General features: G+C 40.3%; 2 protein-coding genes across 2 annotated transcripts; one reads left to right on the forward strand and one right to left on the reverse strand.

Annotated features, from left to right (window-relative positions):
• The first annotated feature begins 6,690 nt into the window (after positions 1–6,690).
• On the forward strand, positions 6,691–7,829 carry LOC140935027 (melatonin-related receptor-like). The gene has a single exon (XM_073384563.1). The coding sequence runs from the start codon at positions 6,810–6,812 to the stop codon at positions 7,782–7,784; it is 975 nt and encodes a 324-aa protein (XP_073240664.1). The 5' UTR covers positions 6,691–6,809; the 3' UTR covers positions 7,785–7,829.
• Positions 7,830–8,365: 536 nt separating this feature from the next.
• LOC140933095 (sodium-dependent neutral amino acid transporter B(0)AT2-like) lies at positions 8,366–18,700 on the reverse strand. The gene is made up of 10 exons (XM_073382610.1): positions 18,454–18,700; positions 16,502–16,829; positions 15,184–15,313; positions 14,418–14,528; positions 12,784–12,993; positions 12,475–12,573; positions 11,854–12,052; positions 10,532–10,691; positions 9,515–9,677; positions 8,366–8,762 (listed from the first exon to the last, which is right to left on the reverse strand). The coding sequence occupies exons 1-10, from the start codon at positions 18,698–18,700 to the stop codon at positions 8,499–8,501; spliced, it is 1,911 nt and encodes a 636-aa protein (XP_073238711.1). The 3' UTR covers positions 8,366–8,498.

The following is an 18,700-nucleotide window of genomic DNA, read 5'->3' on the forward strand; positions in this document are numbered from 1 at the left end:
CCTGTGTTTAATGCACGCAATTGGGGACTACGTTATGTCAAACAATGAAAATGCAAGCGATAGAAATTTTAACCTCGATCTGATAGTTTACTCGTAGTTTACTCTTACCCAGTTTGATCAAGACTTAAAATTAAGGGGATGTTCTTAAGTGCTGTATGGGATATGTCAGTCTGTAGGGACTTGTAGGAGAGAACTCTGGGAACGAGGTTGGAGATGTAATGTCGGGCGTCATAAACTCTTCATTAATTGCTTGCTTAGAATTATATTACAAGTTCGACCTTTACTGTGAAACTCACAAAACCGTGAACACCAGAAATATTTATGGAATGTTATTGTGTTGCGAGAAATAAGCCAATAAGGCGCAAGATAACTAAACGGCAAACAGCAACGGTAATTAGTTTAGCGCCAAAGCGTACAGAGATACATACATACATAAATACATACTTAATTGTTTCCTCCCCAAAGGGGCTTTTCAGGAAAAATCATTATTTACAAGCATTACATCAGTTCCATCAGCAGTCAGCCTATTCCAACTTAGCATCACGAGCAGTTTTTGGAAAGTAACAAGTTCAAGAAAGACGACGAAACGGAGTATGGCAACTACAGACCAGTTTCGTTGTTAAGTGTCCCAAGTAAGATCCTTAAATCCGTGGAGAATGACTCGATCACACCTCACGTTTATACAGATAATAACCTCGGGTTACGGCCAATCAATGGGCATACCGCCCTGGTCATTCGAAACCTCACAGAAACATGGAGCAAAGCACTCGACTCAGGTTTTACTGTTGTAGTAGGCCTTTGTCGATTTTAAAAAGGCCTTCGACAGCGTTGCTGACCCAGTTTTCAGTGTTAAGACTTTGGTACATCCGGTCCATTCCTCCACTGGACCGAAAGCTATCTAAAGGGAAGGAAGCAATTCACAATCGTAAACGGTGCTAGGTTCGACACGCTACCTGTTCAATATGGTATCCCCAAGGATCGGTCTTGGGTCCTACCCTACCCTGTTTACGAACGATCTGCCATCTCATATGAAATCTGGACTGGTCTATATGTTTGCCAATGATAGGAAGATTTACTGCATTAACAAGAGTGCGGTTAAAGCAATAGCACTTCTGAATAGAGCTACATGAGTGGTGCCAAAACAATAGACTCACACCTCATCCTACCAAAAGCGAGGCCCCATGCTACTCTGTCGAGGAACAGATCCCCCAGATCCTCTCTAAGTTGCCATTACCCCAGGAAGCTTGATGATCAGTTGGGTGACCAAATCAAGACTTCTTGGGATGGCAGTCGATGACAAGCTAAGCTGGCTCCCGCACGTACAGGAGCTCAAGAAATCATTTGCTAATAAGTTAAACTCACTTAAGAAATCAGACTTTCTTCCAAGAAGCGTCCGCTTCGATTTTATTTTAAAGTGATTCTGTCCTCATTGACCTATGGTCTCGTCTTATAGGGATCGTGCTGTAAAAACGAAATACTTCAGTCTCTAGAACAGCTCCATTGTAGAGCGGCCAGACTTATTTTTAACTTTCCCAGACAAGCCAAGTACTAAAACAGGCATAATGGACAGGTGTAACCTATAAAGCGTACCACGAAAAATTACCAGACTTTTTTATGATCACATCATGTCGAGACGGAATGTAGGATGTACGTTATGAACACCAGATTCATTATCCATCCCGCCCTTCAACACCCGCTACATGAACGACTCCCTCACGAACAGTGGTGCTCTTAGGTTTTAGTATAAATGTAAATTTCATATCTTAAATATCTTGTTTCTTATCTTAAATACCTTTGTGAAAGGTTTGAACCCAGGAGTCATTTCAAAAGTAGGTTGAGTTTGATCGTCCGGGTGAACGTAGTCCTGAATAGGACTGATGTTGTTGACAGTGACTGACGTTTCGACAACCTGTGCGGTAGTCATCTTCAGAGTCAAAGTGAGTTGTATCACGTCAATTGATGGTATTATACTCTGGTTATTGATCTGATTGGTCAATTACGTCGGGATGTTATTGGTCGTCTGTCAGTCAAGCCGTGATGTTATTGGCTATGAAGACTCGTAATCAGTAATTGGTGCGTTTCGATCCGTCTATTGTCACAGTTAAACAGTCGTCTATTGTTAGTCAAATTGTCATTCTCTCGTAGTTAGTTTTGCTTGATCTCCTATTCAGGACTACGTTCACCCGGACGATCAAACTCAACCTACTTAAATACCTTTGTTTCGGACAAATTGTAATTTCCACAAGACTTTAGCGTGTTGGTACTTAGGACAAACGACTTCACAGCTTAATAGCTTTGAAAACTATTGTTTTAAAGTAAAGGCTTTGATTGATTGATTGATTGAAAAGGGACGGCAACCAACAAGCACTGGGGACGAGGTGTACGTTAGTTCAGCTGTTTCAATAGAGCTGGAGAAAAAGCGAAGAAGTTCACACGTTTCTCTAATGAGGAAGATATAACGGGCAGCATGAAATTTTTGCGGTTTCTAATTTATGCAATTTTTCCCAGCGATCAGCAAAAATAAGTTTCCACAAAAAAATTACCGGAGACATTTTTTCAGCCAAAATATACTCCGGAGTAAATATTCTCTAACTTAGATAGATTTGTCTGTTCTGAATTTCAACTTGACGTCTCTTACTGTTCAGAAACCGGAAAACGATTAAAATAACGAGCAAAACTGTCACTGACTCAATTTAAAAACTGTACGGTATACAATGAAATACGTAAAATGAGATGGCTGGAATCTTTTTTACTGGTTTAGGGTACACACACCGAAGTATTGTTTGAAAAAATGTATTTCCATTATTTCAATCGTTGAAGTTGCCTGATAAGTATGGTCCTGTAATTTCGGACAAGAGAGAATCTTGTTTCGGACCATACGAAACAGCATTGTCCCAATAAACGATGATTACTTCTGGAGCCTGACATCCTGTGAAGTTATATTCCATTTTTCACTTACTCAATAAAAGAGAAAATGTTATCAGTGAATTATCCTGGACTGAAATCGCAAAAATTAATTCCCAGCAAAAAAAACTAAAACAAAAAAACAATTTTTTTTCAAAACATGGCAAGAAAAGCAAGCAGACAACTCGAAGGAAGACAGATGCTATTTGAAGAATATCTACTAGACTAAACATCCCCTTGATACATAATCCAGCGCACTGAATTTGCAGAGGACTCAGGGAAATGAAGGCTTTCCATGCAGTGATCGAGGTAAGCATGTTTAAAAACTAAGGAATATATTGAATGCTAATAGCACTGAACCTCCTTGATCTGCATAATTCAGTCTTCAGATCACACACCAAATAAAGCCGGAATAAACCTGAAATCAATATAACAACTTTAAACAAGGCTTGAACATTCATGACTCGAGAACAATTGACACATGATAGTTCATAATTTAATTATATCTAAATTTACATCTTAAAAATCATTTACATGATATCTTTTTGTATGTACACTAATAATTTTTATCTGTATTCTTTTGGTTTTCATATTTTGCGAATTTAGCTGGGGAAAGTTCATGGGGAAACCTCTCGGTCTGCCTTTTCGAATACTATACACTCTTTTTTTGTAAGAAAATATTTTATTAGAATATCGAGGCTAATATTTGCGAAATCTTTTAAGAATATTTTAAGAATACATCCGCGATTGAGCCCATTGAAAAGGATTAATCTTTTTATGTTAAAAACCTGTAGTTCCATGCAATTGTATGTTTTTGGCTTAACTGTGTAAAACTATTCCTTTCTCAAAACGCCAAACAGATCTAGACAGCACCGGAACACTTGGAATTGATTGAACCCAATTACCTGATTCTAAGACCCCCTGTAAAACGGAAACGTCATAATACAAGAATATTTTCAGCCTCTAATCGGCAGAAAAATAACAAAGAACAGGGAGTGTATGCATGTACCGGATGTATGTAAAATTTCTAAACAAAAGAAGTCATTTTAATATTCGTAGACCACGTTTTCGTTCAAATACAAATTCGGTTACACTTTAAAACACAACATCGTCAGAACAACAGTATAGCCAGACACTAGCAAATATTATTTTTTACATTCACAATATTTACTTGCAGCTGCAGTGGGGCAAGCTCCCGCGGCCGTCTAACGCACACACCTCTACTGGCCGCATACGAGAATCATTCTCGTGAGAGCCCGCCCAGCTCCAGTTACGGACACCCGAGGGAGGGGGAGGGGGGCTGTTTACCTAAGCTTCCACGGTATTTCTAATTCTAATTTAGTTCTAAGCAGGGGGTGGGGGGCGGGGGGAGGTAACTCTATTGTTTTCCACCTAAGTTTCTTAACCGACTCCGCCTGCCAGTATGACGTCACATAGTAACGGGCAAGAACCCCCGCTCGCTTGTGCAAATTAGCAAAGGATACGACAGTTATTTGGACAAGCCAGGTCGAGGAAAAGCTAAGAAGCTAGCAAATATCGCTATATGTCGCTTATTTGATCGAATGTGTGTGAGCTTTGGTGTTGCTATAATCTGCTTGTGTATACCGTTTTGATATTTTGTGTCCATGATTGTATAATTTTGTTAATTTGTTTTGCGGGCCGTGTTGCGGGATCGCCATCTATTTCACAGGAGCGGCAAGGTCATCAAAACTTAAGTCTCTTTTTTTCTCTAAAATAGGCAAGGTCTAGTCTCCAGAATAGGTGGTTCCATTCACAGATCACATGCACATGTTTATAGTTTTATCTATTCTTTTGCTAATTAAACGGGCCTAACCTCATATCATTCCTTTCGAGTGTGAGCCTCTGTTGATCTTTTAATTCTCCACCAAATTCAGTAAAGCTAGTTCGATCGATTATCTACATCGAGTCGGCCCGTTGAACCCGAAATAAATAATGCGAAATAGCTTTGAAATACGCGCTTAATAAGCTAATTTTCCTCAAATGTATATTTGAATTCATGATAAATACAGATCCACCAGCTTCAATCAGCGTCTTTGGCAGAGAAAAATTGTTTTGATATGACAAAATTAATTTTTCAAATCATGTGTGTCGAGTGGTGATAAACCGTGTTCGACTCCCGGCGACGCTGTTTTCTGTTTCTTTGTACAGTACCGTTTTTATTTCTGTTTGGTCTCTTTTTTTTACCACTATTTTTCCTTTTGGCCTTTTTTTCTTTGTTCTTACTGCTGACCCTGCTGGTCAAGCACTTGGATCAATATATATTTCAAGCTTAAGTCCGGAGTTTTTTTTTGGAGAAGGGATTTCAAAAGTTCTTGATCTGCATACTGGCCAAGCTTACGACCAGAAAAAAACCATAAGCTGTCAAGACATGTCCCTCCTCTGAAACAGCTGAATTTTTTTCAATGTTAGTTGTCATCATGACAAACAACACCCACTACACCACAAACTGTACTAATTTACACCCAACACCCACCAGTGACCCACTGGCGAAAGTTAAACTTGCCTTTTGTACGTCGTCTTAATCATCAATATTATTACCTTAAAATCTCCACTGGATTTGTCCCCAAAAAATGATTAAACGAAACCTTTTATTGGTTTTCGGGATTTAATTACAGAATTACAGGTGTATGCCCAATACAGTATTAAAAAATAAAATGCGGTAAAGCAACAAGATTCAATGCTCACAGTCTCTCACAAAGACCTGTCATTCAGCTTCCTCTTTCAACAGCTTAGCGAACTTTGAGAGGAATGATATGGGGTTCCACTAGCTCTGAAGAGCTGAAAATACGCACGATGTAAAGTATAATACATCCTTTGATGAACCTCCTATTGATGTGTCTAAACTCCTCAATCTTGCTGTGCACTGGCCCTCAAAACTGTGACCGGTCGGTATGATTGCCCGTACAATTTACTCGACGATAGAAAGGAATCTTTAAAATTCATTACACCACCGGACATTCCACTCCAAAAAAGTACTTAAGTCTAGTTTTCTATGACAATAGAAACCTTAAATTCTCCAAATCCGAGAAATCGGAACAGTATTTCCGTGATAAAATCGAAATTTTTATCCGTCTCTTCGATCAACACTTTGCTCGCCATTCAGAAAGTTATTGACGCGTGACGTGACGTCATACTGGCAGGCGGACTGTACCACAGATTTCCTTGGAGACACCTCCCCCTCCCTGGTTCTAAGTTTTAATCTAAGTGTTGTGAGAAAAACAGAGGAGAAACACCTGTGAGAAGAAATGTATTTCAACTTAATCCTCGCCTTAATAAAGCTGTCGTCTATGTGTACATTTCGTACAGGAACCAAATATTATTGAATAAAATGTGAAACTAATCATTTTGTCGGCAAGTATTTTACGATAATTATATCAGCGTGATGACGAAAATGGGAAAATCACTTGCGGTTTTAATATTAACCAATAAGTCAAATCACTGGGATTTATTTGCCTTCAAGCACGCAATTCCCTATTTTGTGAATCCACAATTCCAGGTAGCGGTTAATATTTCATTATCCCTTTGATGTGAGATTCTGGGAATTTCAATTAAATCGCCCGAAAATCTTGACAAAGTAGAGCGTAATAGAGATAATAATTTCCTCTTCTCAAATTTAAATTGATAGTCGGAAATAAAGAAGAGCAATTTTAGGATAAAAGTCGAGACATATTGTTGAAAAGGTTTGTTTATCTACCATGAAATCAAAAAGGATTCCAAGCTGACCTTCAAATGTCGTAATACTCTATATCCGCACCCTGCGAAAAGTAATAAAAAAGGAAGATCGTTAATCAAAACAGACAGAAAAAAAAGACAATAGAGACAAATTCTAAAAGCTGGCACAAACCTCTACATTTTTTTTCTTTTGTCAAGTGTCTTCTGAGAAAATGTTCTCAGGAAGAGACAGTTTGGCCCAAAGTACGGCTCAAAGAATCGATGCTCTTGTTATTGTAGAAGCAACTGCCGTTGTTTTAGTGGACGTCATAGCACTATTGGGCAATGTTCTGGTGTTCGCCGTAGCCTCCAAAAACCGTCGCCGCCTCACCATAACAGATATTCTTATCATCGCTCTGTCGTTAACAGATCTTCTCGTGGCTCTCACAGTGATGCCTTTGTCAGCTGGGGCGTTAATCACAGGAGTCTGGCTTTATAACCGATGGCTTTGCCTTTTTCAAGGTTTCTGCGTTATAACGTTTGCGTGTGCGTCCCTCAATACCCTTTCTGTGATTGCAGTCAACAGATACTACTGTGTGGTCAAATACAATGACTACCGCAGAGTTTTTTCCATCAAAAGAACTCTTGGATACTTGATCCTTGTTTGGCTTGCCGCATTTTGTTTCTCCATCCCACCGCTCCTGTTTAGTGCCGATGACTACGCTTTCCAGGCCGGCAAAGTTCTATGTGTTTATCCCTTCGAGATCAACTTGGCGTACACAGTTTGCTTGGATGTGCTGTTCATTGGCGTGCCGACAGCGACCATAAGTTATTGTTACTGGCACGTGTTTCGCACAGTACAACAGCGTAACCGAGCTGTATCAGGAAAAGGTCAAGAATTAACAACGAGGATGAACGTTCAAGAGGCGAACATTACCAAGACGCTGATCGTGGTGGTGGTTGGCTTTGCTTTATGCTGGTTTCCCGTTCTGGTCATGGATACAATTGATGTAGCGACAGGTGACCTTATCCTTCCGCGCCAACTGTATCTGTTTTACACATTCATGGTTTTCTTGTCGTCCACCATCAACCCTTTTATCTACGCGCTTGTTAACAAACGATTTAGAAAGGACTACTGGAGGGTTTTACGTTTGTTACTTCGACGTCGGGTTACAGAGCCGACATTGGAATTTTCAGCAACTAGATGAGCAACTAGTAGCTTGCTTTCTTTTTTTTTCAGTTGAGGCAGGCGGAGCAAGTGGGGGTTAGGGTTAGGGGGTGGGGTGGGGATGGCTGGTATCACCCAGCCCTCGTATTTTGCTAACGTAACAAGCAAAGTAACCACGTGCTGAGGTCAAGGAAAGAGAGAGAAAACCAAAGTGGACATTATAGAGATCATGGTATTGTTCATAAAAGTCGAAAGGAAAAGGCAAAATCACAACTGTCAAATGAAAATAAGAACTATTTCTATCTTGCAAAACCTAGCTCGAGTCAACACACGTGGCAAAGTTTTGTTTTTTTAGATGTTTATGAGCACATTGTGGAGCTCCGGCCTCGGATTCACGAGGACGGTAAAGAAGGGGATCATTGCTGGAATTTTATTTTCATTTTCCTTGGTAACGATAATAATAATATCATTAAGCTTGTTTTGTTGGGTAAATATGCCTTATAAGGAAAGTTTATTTTTAAAGAATAAACCAAAAAGTGGTTAAAAGTTAAAGATTTTAATTGGTATCAAAGCTGGACCACGTTAAAACAATTAAGGCGTATTTTCAGTTCACATTGACAATATCTAACATCTCTTTGCAGTTAATGTATAAACATACTCTTATTTCGTGGCTCAAAAAAATCAAGTTTGGAATGGTGGCACTATTTGGCTAATGAAAACAATAATTAGTATGACCAAATGCACACAATGAAAGTTAGAAATTAGTTGACTCTGAGTCGTTCTCTGTACCGGCCAAAGGTTCCTCGGTCAAATTCAGCGCAACACGTGACAGCTGAGGAGTCAGAGCCCCTGGTGCTATGACGTCATCCTGGCCTGGTTTAGGAGCGTTTTTTTGGTAGGTGGTAAATCTAAACCTCCGCAGCACAAAAACAACAGGAACAAAGCACGTAGATGCCACTATCAAAAGAACGATGACAAAATATCCCCAAGCGGGATACTGGACGGCAATGACATCAGCCTGTTAATGAAATGACGAATTGGTAAAAAGATTTTTAAGGTGATCTATCAGTTTCGCATTGCGCATATCAACTAAGCCTAATTTCTTGCGCAGCCTAGCGCATTTCAACGTAGCCGAGCCAGTTGCCAAATAAATAAGTAGTTGATTCCTTCTAAAAGAACACAGCTACTTGTCTCTATAATAAATTTTTTACCTTACCAAATTAGTGGATAGCTATTTTCCGCGCTTTGATTGGCTCCCGTAACTCGGAATATCACTGGCTATTCAGTGTTTTGGGACGGGAATTTGGGGCGGCTTTTATTAACAAAGGAAGCTTTTCCGCTTCTCCTTTTTTGTCCAACAGACCTGCTCGTCGAGGCTCGGGTGGAAAGTTCACCCAAGCCTCGCCGGCATAGTAGCGTCTCGACAAATATCTACCCTACCACTAGTCGCCTCATCTTCAGGGACTACCTGTTTACAATCCCTGGCAAGGAAAGTTCGGTCGCAATCGTAAGTTTTATGAAGTATTTTCATATTTTCTACAGACGGAAAATTATTAAGTTTTTTGACAACAATTTCCGTTTTAAGGTGGCCTTGACCATTGAGCTCTGTAGTAGTTATATGGCTTGGTAATAGAAAACTAATTAACAGCGCATGAATTGCCCTGATGGTTGGCAAAGTTCTTGCTTTTAGAGACATTTCTGCTGTTTAAACATAAGCTAAGAATTTCCACGGAACAAAACTAAGTAGAAAAAGCAAACAAACAAACTTGCCATCTCAGGATGCCAGGCTGAGTAAACAATCGGCTTTAGTCCCATGTTGATAAGACTTGCTACTAAAATGCCAAACACAAGTACAGGAGACACATATCGCCAGGTAATCTTCCAATACAGACCGGGACGACTCCCTAACATGTACTCGATGTCATCCTCAAATCTGCCACGATAAAAAGACATTACGAATAACACTTTCATTTTCCTTTGCAGTTCTTATCTTGTAACTGTCTCAGTGAGCCGGCTATGGAAACGATAATTGCCGGCCGCGAAAACTTTAATAATGGATTTCATTTTCCAATCTGATCTAATTTAAAACACATTTAAATAGTTAACTAGAAACTTAAGAAAACTAATGAAAGGATTTAAGGAAAACAGTAGGAATTACAGTTTCGTAACGGTAAATTGACATCTTATTGAACTTCACTTTATATTGAATGAGATTACTTGCGATCTCTCAGGCTGTGGAGCCAGTGCGAACACAAACCTTACTAATTATTTGAAAGGAGATCATGGCAGTTATAGACAAAACTTTTGCAATTGCTAAAAGAAAGCCTGAAAAAAGTTCATACAATCATAATTTCATCATCATCCTTTCACGGGTTTATAACGAACCAATTCAACGAGCTTCTCCCTTTTGGCTTATTAGGTTAATTAATGGAGCGCTGCACAGGTTTCGCAGAGGTCAAGGGTTCGAATCCCATACAAGCCTGAATTTTTTTTCAGGTTTTTTTTTTGCAACTGCAAAAGTTTTGTCTATAACTGCGTTGATCTTCTTTCATAAAATTCTTCACCCCGCAGTTCTCATATATGATTTTCATATATTCTTACATGAACTTCACAAACCTTAATGTAGTTCAGTAATCTTTTGATCGAGATCCCATCTTTGGCAAAAATGAAAAATATAAGCTTTTTCTTCCCTGAAAAACGAAGGGGCGTGCTTTAAAAAGCGTTTACTGGTAATTGCTCTTTGGAGAAATGCAGTGACTAGGGCGTAGAGTGGCTTTCCATACTTACTTTGATGTACCATATATAAACTGCACTGCGATCAGTTCAAAAAGATTGAGGAACAGAAGAGGAATGGTACCACTGAATGTATCAAACATCTGTAACCAGTACTCCCCAGACTTCTGACAGAACAGCAACCCAATCAGGAAACTGACGGCACACACCACACCTGATGAAAAAACGTTTGCCCTTCTGGATAAGCGGGCCACTCACTTTTAAATATTTAAAAAATATGGCTAGTGTTAGAGAGTGTATAATGAATGTAGGATTCCGTAAGTTTTAAAATGCGAGTTAGTTATATTGAGTCGACTGTACAAAATGTCGCAATGTAAATTTCCGATACACATACTATAAGCACATGGTCACTTGGTTTGACCGACACAACATAGATAATTAAATATGCTTCCGTGCGACGAAACTTAGAAAACAGTAGGACGAATGCCGTAAAACTTCTCAACTAATGTTACAGACTACCTGTAGTGATAACCTAAGGTTACGGAGTGCTGGCGACAACAATCGAAGGTCAAACGCTTTTGCTCCAACGCAGTGCTTTGCGTAGATTTCACGTGACAGATGGTCAAAACACGCGTGATCACAATTCCATTCATTATTAGTGGAAGTCCAAACGAATGCTGGCCACATACATGCGACGCATGCGTAATAAATACCTGGAGAATAGGATTGCGGGCTCCTCTTGTCGCCCGCAAATAATTTAACTAATGACGCATGCCTCCATGTTTGGTCAGTATTAGCGAGTTACGAAAGCCTGCGTGGCAGACGTATTTAACCTGGGTTAGTTAAGTTTCATCCGTGTCTGTCTCGCGGGGTAACGGATATACGCCAGTCATTTGAGTTATATCGAATATAGTTATATTTCACATGGTTACCGCTTTACTCTCTAAGAACAAAATGTCCTTATACGGATATCTACTTCTTTTTAACTTTTAAACTGAAACGATAACGAAATCTTTAAAAAGCCTTTTAAAAATACCTTAGTGCCGGGGCGTGGTCACGCGTTCCTCTGTCTTAAACGGCTCGATATTGTTACTACTTATATACGCGTCACTGGGAATCTAAGTGATGGGTGTAACTTTGGGCACTTACCAAAGTTAAAACTGTCAAATAAATAATGGAACATTAGTCTGTTCTCGAACTTTTCGCTAATAGCCACCACTGCCTTAGTATAATTAGGAATAGACTGATCTGGCGAGATAACCCAGTATAATAGTAGAATTCTAATTCTATGGTCTGGTTTGGCGGGCCAGTCCTGACAAATGTCTTTTTTGACCATCTTTCGGAGGCTACTATGTTCTAATATTATTTCAGCTCACCGGTTAGGATCTCCTTCCTCCAAGGCACAATCTTCAAGTCAAATAGGGGAGTAAGCACTCCTTCGAGGGTTCCAAACATACTGCCAAGACCAAGCGTAAGTAACATAGCAAAGAACAATACTGCCCATAGGGGAGAAACAGGCATCTTAACTATGGCTTCAGTAAAGGCAATGAATGTCAGGCCAGGGCCTTGGGCGGACTACAGACAAGAAAAACAAATTAAAAGAATAAGTACACTGAATAATTCGGTGGGGAACACCTTTCTGGGGTTGTACAGTCTATAAAAGCGGTTGCCCTGATAACGATATTGAATGGTCCTGATACAATGAAAATCAATGTTTGGTAACTTAGTAAGCGTAACGGCGCGATTCATATTGATGAAGTTCATTTTGAAATTTTCCGTGAATTCACTGTATACGTGTATGCCAGAAAGCTGAAGCGGGTCTTGAAGTTGCTCGACTAAGAAAGAGTTACTAAAGCTTAGCCGTTGTAGTGTGTCAGTCCATCACGGTGCTGTTTACCTCAGGACTAAGAATGTCATTGGGTTCTGTGACAATACAAACGTTAAAAGGCCTATTTGCCTTTATTCTCGTAATTTCCTAAATATTTTTAATTTCACACCTCTGAAAGCCAAAATTCCAGATCCTTGCAGTGTTTTGTCACTTCCGTGCTGTTTGCTCCTCCAAGCAGATCCAAACATTCGTGAAAAGAGTGATGAGCCTAACATTCAAATAATAACAATAATAATAAAAATCATTATCAATTCAGTTTTTTTAAGGTATTGGACAGTTTAAATACATAAAGACCAAAGACATAATTTCCATTAGAAGCAGGTCCAGAACTAGAGAATGAATCGCCTATGAATAGGAGTGAAAGCAAAAAGCCAGTATCAGTGATAATTAAAGGAATGAAATTAAAAATGATATCTACCTTAAATCCAAGAATAGAAAAAATGACAACTGTAGCAAATATAGATGTGCCACAGTTGATAGTGGAGACCATAATAGCATCCCTCATACAGTTATTATGCACGTCATTGTAGCTGGACATCGCAATCAGTCCTCCAAAGGCAACTCCCAGTGAATAAAAGATCTGCGTGGCTGCTTCCAGCCAAACTTGGGGATCAGCCAGCTTTTCAAACTGAGCAAGTAGAAAAGAATGTCTTAACCAATATACTTTACAAAACAGTGCTCGCGCGGCAGTTTTTCAAGTGGGGGCGGGGGCCGGGTTGCTGGATTCAAGTGGGTAGGGAAGTGATAGGGGTGGAGGATACATAGAGGATATTGCATGGCCGCGCGGAGATACGAAACTTCTCTTCGAGTGTTGAAAAGTATTTCATGAGTGAGCGCAGCGAACGAGTGAAATATTTTTTCAACACGAGAAGAGAAATTTCGTATCTCCAAGCGGCCATGTAATGTTCTATTTATTATATAAACACCAATGAAATACCAAACCATTTCACTTTAATAGTTTTTTGGTGTCAAAAGGCGCGATTTATGATGTAGCCATAGCAAAGGTGATATTTTCACATGTGAAAATAACATGTTATCTTCACATGTGAAGATATCAAGTTTTCGCGAGAAAGCTCACCTGGTATTTCATTGGTGTTTATATAAAAATAAGGCTTCTCTAAGCTCGTTCAATTCAGATGGAACTAGCCATTATAAGAATACCACAATAGATTTTGTCTAACAAAAAATACCAATCGGTACAATCGCCGAAAAGCTGATTGCAGTGTGTTTTCCACTTTTCGAGAAATGAGTCTAAACATAACTGTCGCTCACTTGCGGCTTTCCAATACCGGCTTCATCGACTCATCTCAGTGTTTTTGGTAACTCACTCTCACGAAAAAAACCCTCAAAGAAATCGCCGACAGTTCACAGCGCAAAAAGGGCTGAATAGCTCGTAAAATGTACTTCACTTGCCTAGTTTACAATAATTTTGCAACTTTCACCAAATCATTAGCCTCACTCTATTACTCCGTATTGTAGTATCAAAAAATCTATTCAGTTAAGGACTTTAGGATTTTCTTTTTTTTTTTTCCCCAAAAATTGGGAATTTAAGATTATCCTAATATCAATAGTTTTGCGCTTAGCCTCCCTTTGAGACAAAGGCTTGGACAACTCGTAACTTGCCTAATTGATCTGTTAACATATTTAAACCGAACCTTGTCAGATCTTTTGCGCCCCTCGCTGCAGTGTAATAAGTACTTACTCCTTGATAGTCAAAGAGAGACTGAGGTACCAGAAACTAACATGTTTCAGCATTTGCAGCAATTGATGTTAACCTACTTACTTTCAAGCACACTGGAAACCAAGGAACTATATTTACTGAACGAAAACAACGCGTAGATTACTTGAACACTATTTATTTACGCGTATACATACAAGCAAATTCCATGAATGTTACGCGCATATAATGACGGGTTGGTACCAAATAAACCTGTGAATGTTTCGTCTCATCACCAGTGGGAAGTTAGATTAGGAAAGGGAGGGTACGGTAGGACGGACAAGGTACAGCTGTAAGCTGAGAAGAGGTGGCAAGGATCACCGGGTTCAGGTTACCTGTGGTGTAAACATGTGTTTGATACCATCAGCAGCTCCTGGTAAACTGATACCACGACCAAAGAAAATGATCAACACAATGTATGGAAAGGTAGCGGTAAAATACACAGCCTGCAATAAAAAAAGGAGAGATATATGAAAAGGAAAATTATTGCCCGATAGTAGTCCCTAGTGGAATGGACAACCTTTTTCGGCAAGGGCTGGGGGCGGGGTGAGGGGGGTAATGAAAGGCTGGCGCGGAATGAAGGGCTCGGTGGTTCGGTAATGAAGGCCTGAAAGAATAGTGAAGTACTGGGTGAATAATGAAGGGCTAGGAAAATATTGAAGGCCTGGGAGAAGAGTGAAGTGCTGGGTGAATAATGAAGGCCTGAGAGAATAATAAAGGGCTAGGAAAATAATGAAGGCCTGAGTTGGTAATGAAGGGCGGGAAAATAATGACAGGCTGGAAAATAATGACGGCCTTGGTGAATAATGAAGGGCTGGGAGAATATTGAAGGCCTTGGTGAATAATGAAGGGCTGGGTGAAGTATGGGGGACTGGGAGAATAATGAAGGGCTGAGAAAATAATGAAGGTCTGGGTGGGTAATGAAGGCCTGGGTGGGTGCTGAAGGCCTGGGTGGGTAATGAAGGACTGGGTGGGTAATGAAGGGGTGGGTGGGTACTGAAGGCCTGGGTGGGTAATGAAGACCTGGGTGGATAATGAAGGACTGGGAGATTAGGACAATATAAGCCTAGCATTGATAGTTTGTATTTTTACTGTATTCACCTTTCCGGCTGATTCTACACCTCTCATCATGCAAATGAAAACAACGACCCAAGACAACAGTAACACCAAGCATAAGTGCCACAGGAGTCCTCCGCTCTCATCAATAGACGTCGATATATCCAGTGCGTTCCTATATAAATACAGTTTGAATTATCCTATATAATTGCGGATTAATAATGTATTGTTTACTTTAATTTTTCTCTTATTTATTGTCTCAAAGTTAAGATATCATGAGGTTTTTATCTCGATAGAAAATTATAAGTAAATGACCTAATAATCGTCCTAGGCGTCTATTTAATTTTCGGGGACAAGTGGGGGCGTTTAATAGATAGGAGGCGTTTGTTCTCATTACTGTAGTAATTAAGCTCAACAAAACCAATATGCCTTTAGCGAAAATATCAGGAGAGTTTAAAAATAGCGGAATATCCACTCCATTAAGTAACTCGTTTAGGCCGTCTAGAGATCCACATCGCTCTTTCAAATCCCAACATCGATAACAGAACTGATCCTCGTCGTTAGTCTATCCTTACTTTGAACTTGACAATGACCAAGATGAAATACGCAAAGCCTTGTTAATCAAGCAAGAAGCTGAATGAGTTGAATCATTTTGCTCCATTTTGCTAATCCCTACTAGTTAAGGGGCATCTATTAGATAAGAGGCGTTTATTTGGAAGTGGACGTTTATTAGGTCATTTACGATAATCAGGTTTGATACAATCAACTTAGGTTAGAAATTTATAACCTGCGAGGAAGCAGTCTCTGGAGGAGTCTGGGAACGGTAAGAAACAAAGGAGAGAGAGTAAAGGTTTGGGTTTCTCCCCCGTCCACAGATCTTTCCCCCCCCCCCCCCCCCCCCCCAGAGAGCTTGTTTTCACTGGTCAGGCTACGAAATGAAATGGCTTTTTGTTATTAGTGCTTTATATTGATATTGCTACTGGGTGGCGTGAGACTGAGCTTCGTGTCTTGTGTCTAGGCTCCATTATAAGACAAACTTGGAGGGTACCTTACGCACGCACACACACAGCCATATCACTCGGGCAGTAGAAGCCTTGGAAAGCTGCTTCGCTCTCATTCTAGCCTGCGTAGCAAGTGGTCCTGCGGAAATTGGGCGACAAAATTGGAACCAGAGTATGAAAGAATCCATTTCTTTTGTTCTTGCTCCAACTTTCCCACAATAACTCGATTGGAAACTCTTGCTACGCAGGCTACCCTCATCAGGGCTCAAACAGTATCGCATGGCCTTCGGAACCCTGTGGTCGTATTCAGGGGCCCTTTATTGCCGTGGTTAATGCAAAGCAGTATGAGACAATCTTCTTACCTATACCAGTAGTACTGGGTGCGACCAGCCAGCCTACATTCCTCCACAATCGTGTCATTTTCTACCGTAGGGCACACGGAATAAGGCAGTGGATCTTGGAAAGACATGAACAAGTAGTAGAAACACCAGGCGATGATCATGTTGTAATAAACGCACACCAGCAATGATATCATGACGGAGCCGTACCCCACCCCACCCAGGTACGGGTGAATAACGTTCCACACACCCACCGATCCCTTGCGCAAACTCTGACCAACGGCGAGCTCCATGAAAAAGAGTGGTATGCCAAGTAACACCAAGCTAATAAGATAGGGGATCAAAAATGCACCTGAAAAGTAATGAAAAATACAAACCGCTTCAGTTCTCATTGATTTATTAACCACAAATAGTCTCAAAGTCGAGAATATCTCTGTTTTCTCCTATTTTATTCGAGAAAGGCGCAAGTTCATTGAAGGTGTTAATGTCAAGCTGCTAGCTAGGGGTGGGGGTGGGGAAAGAGAAACGTAGAGGGTTCGAGTTCTCCAAATAAAGTTCACTTTTTTCATTAAATCAAACTTTGCTATTCGCTCTCAGATAAGCGGTTTTGGTCTCTGGTCAAGAACATCAGACAGCATGGTTGGGCGAGATGAGAAAAGAAAAGAGAGAGACAGAAAGAAAGAAACATAGAGTGCAGAAGGCAAACGCGCGCAACTTTGAACAGTTTTGCTTTGTTTTTGTTCGGAGTTTATTCCCGGGTATTTCCAGGGCGTTTTTTCTGCACCCTTATCTATGCCAAAAAGCTTTCTTATATTATCCCCGGTCCCCTGGTTTCGGAAATTGAAGCGATAGACGACTTAACAGTGAGTCCATGAAGAAAGCGTTTTGAGTCAGACGATGAAGAAATGGATAAGCGTGGACGACGTGCGTGGACGGGCTGAACGATACGTGTGTGATCATGCGGGGGATAAAAGCGTTTTCAAAATGGCGTGTGGACGGCGTCTTTTGAATAGATTGCACAAATCCAAACAGGGGATATGAGATAGTAAATAACTGACATCGTGTTTAAAAATGGCGTTTGTTGTTAAACTTTAAACACTTTCAAAAATTTGCATTGCTAATTTTTGTTGCTTAAACGACAAAGAAGGTTGCAAGTGTGAAGCGCAAATAAACCGCGAAAAGATCGAAGCGTATGGGCAGTTTCTACGAATTACTGCCCACGAGATTCTTGACACCATGGATTAATACTTGAGAACGGCCGAGAAATCGGAACAGCTGGACTGTGTAATAATCACCATGCCGAGATCAGAAGGCAAACTTTATTTACTCGCAAAAGATGGCCTCCAAAAAAGTAAACAACAAAAACACTTTAGGAAAAATTAAATTGAATGAAAGTGCTTTCAAAGGCATCACACTGTACGTTTTCCCAATCTTCGCTGTTTTGTATGTTAATTTAAGACCAATTTTGGCTATTTTTTTAAGAATAAATACACTTGAAAAATGCGGCAATACTTAGCTATATTTTAATCAATTTTCTTATATCTTTTTTGTTGACAAGATCGAAACGCAATTCATATATTTTTTTCATTAATATGTGCTCCTGACAACCGCAATGCTGCTGCCACAGTGACGCAGAAAAGCACTGGTCAAATCATGGCGGGGGGGTAGTCGACCTTTAACTACTGGTAACCTTTTAGTATAAATTCAGGACATTACTGCTTTCCTAACTTTGCTTGCACAGTACATATTGTGCTTAGGCTCAGTTTCAACTACTTGTAACTAAAATCCAGTGGGTAGTAGACAAAAATTGCAATACAAACTGGTAGTGAACGTTTCTAACACATACACAATCTGAGTGAATTGAGGTGAGATAGGAATCTGTTTGGTCAAATGACACGGCGCGGCGTGGCGGCACAAGGTCGCTAGCCAGGGTCCAAAACCAGTTCAAACAGGCCAACAGAAAACCATTCACATACCTCCTCCGTTTTTCTGGCACAAGTATGGAAATCGCCACACATTTCCGAGACCAACAGCAAACCCAATCGTTGCGAGAATATACTCCATTTTATTTCCCCAGCCTTTCCTTATCTCTTCAACTTCAACTTTCTGGGGTGCCGCGCTATCGCTCTCCTCCACATCTTCATTATCTGCGGAGCGTTCCTCGTTCTCTGGAGAAGTGACCGTGACAGTAATCTGCCCATTCTTCTCGGTTTTCTCCGACAT

Source organism: Porites lutea, chromosome 4 (genome assembly GCF_958299795.1).
Source record: "Porites lutea chromosome 4, jaPorLute2.1, whole genome shotgun sequence".
NCBI lineage: Eukaryota > Metazoa > Cnidaria > Anthozoa > Scleractinia > Poritidae > Porites > Porites lutea.

Coding starts and splice junctions, on each gene's coding strand:
- LOC140935027 (XM_073384563.1), top strand. CDS start 6,810: ATGTTCTCAGGAAGAGACAGTTTGGCCCAAAGTACGGCTCAAAGAATC.
- LOC140933095 (XM_073382610.1), bottom strand. CDS start 18,700: ATGTCGGAGAAAACCGAGAAGAATGGGCAGATTACTGTCACGGTCACT. Junction 14,529..15,183: donor GTGTAGAATCAGCCGGAAAG/GTGAATACAGTA, acceptor TTTTTATTGCAG/GCTGTGTATTTTACCGCTAC. Junction 10,692..11,853: donor GAGGAAGGAGATCCTAACCG/GTGAGCTGAAAT, acceptor TTTTTTCATCAG/GTGTGGTGTGTGCCGTCAGT.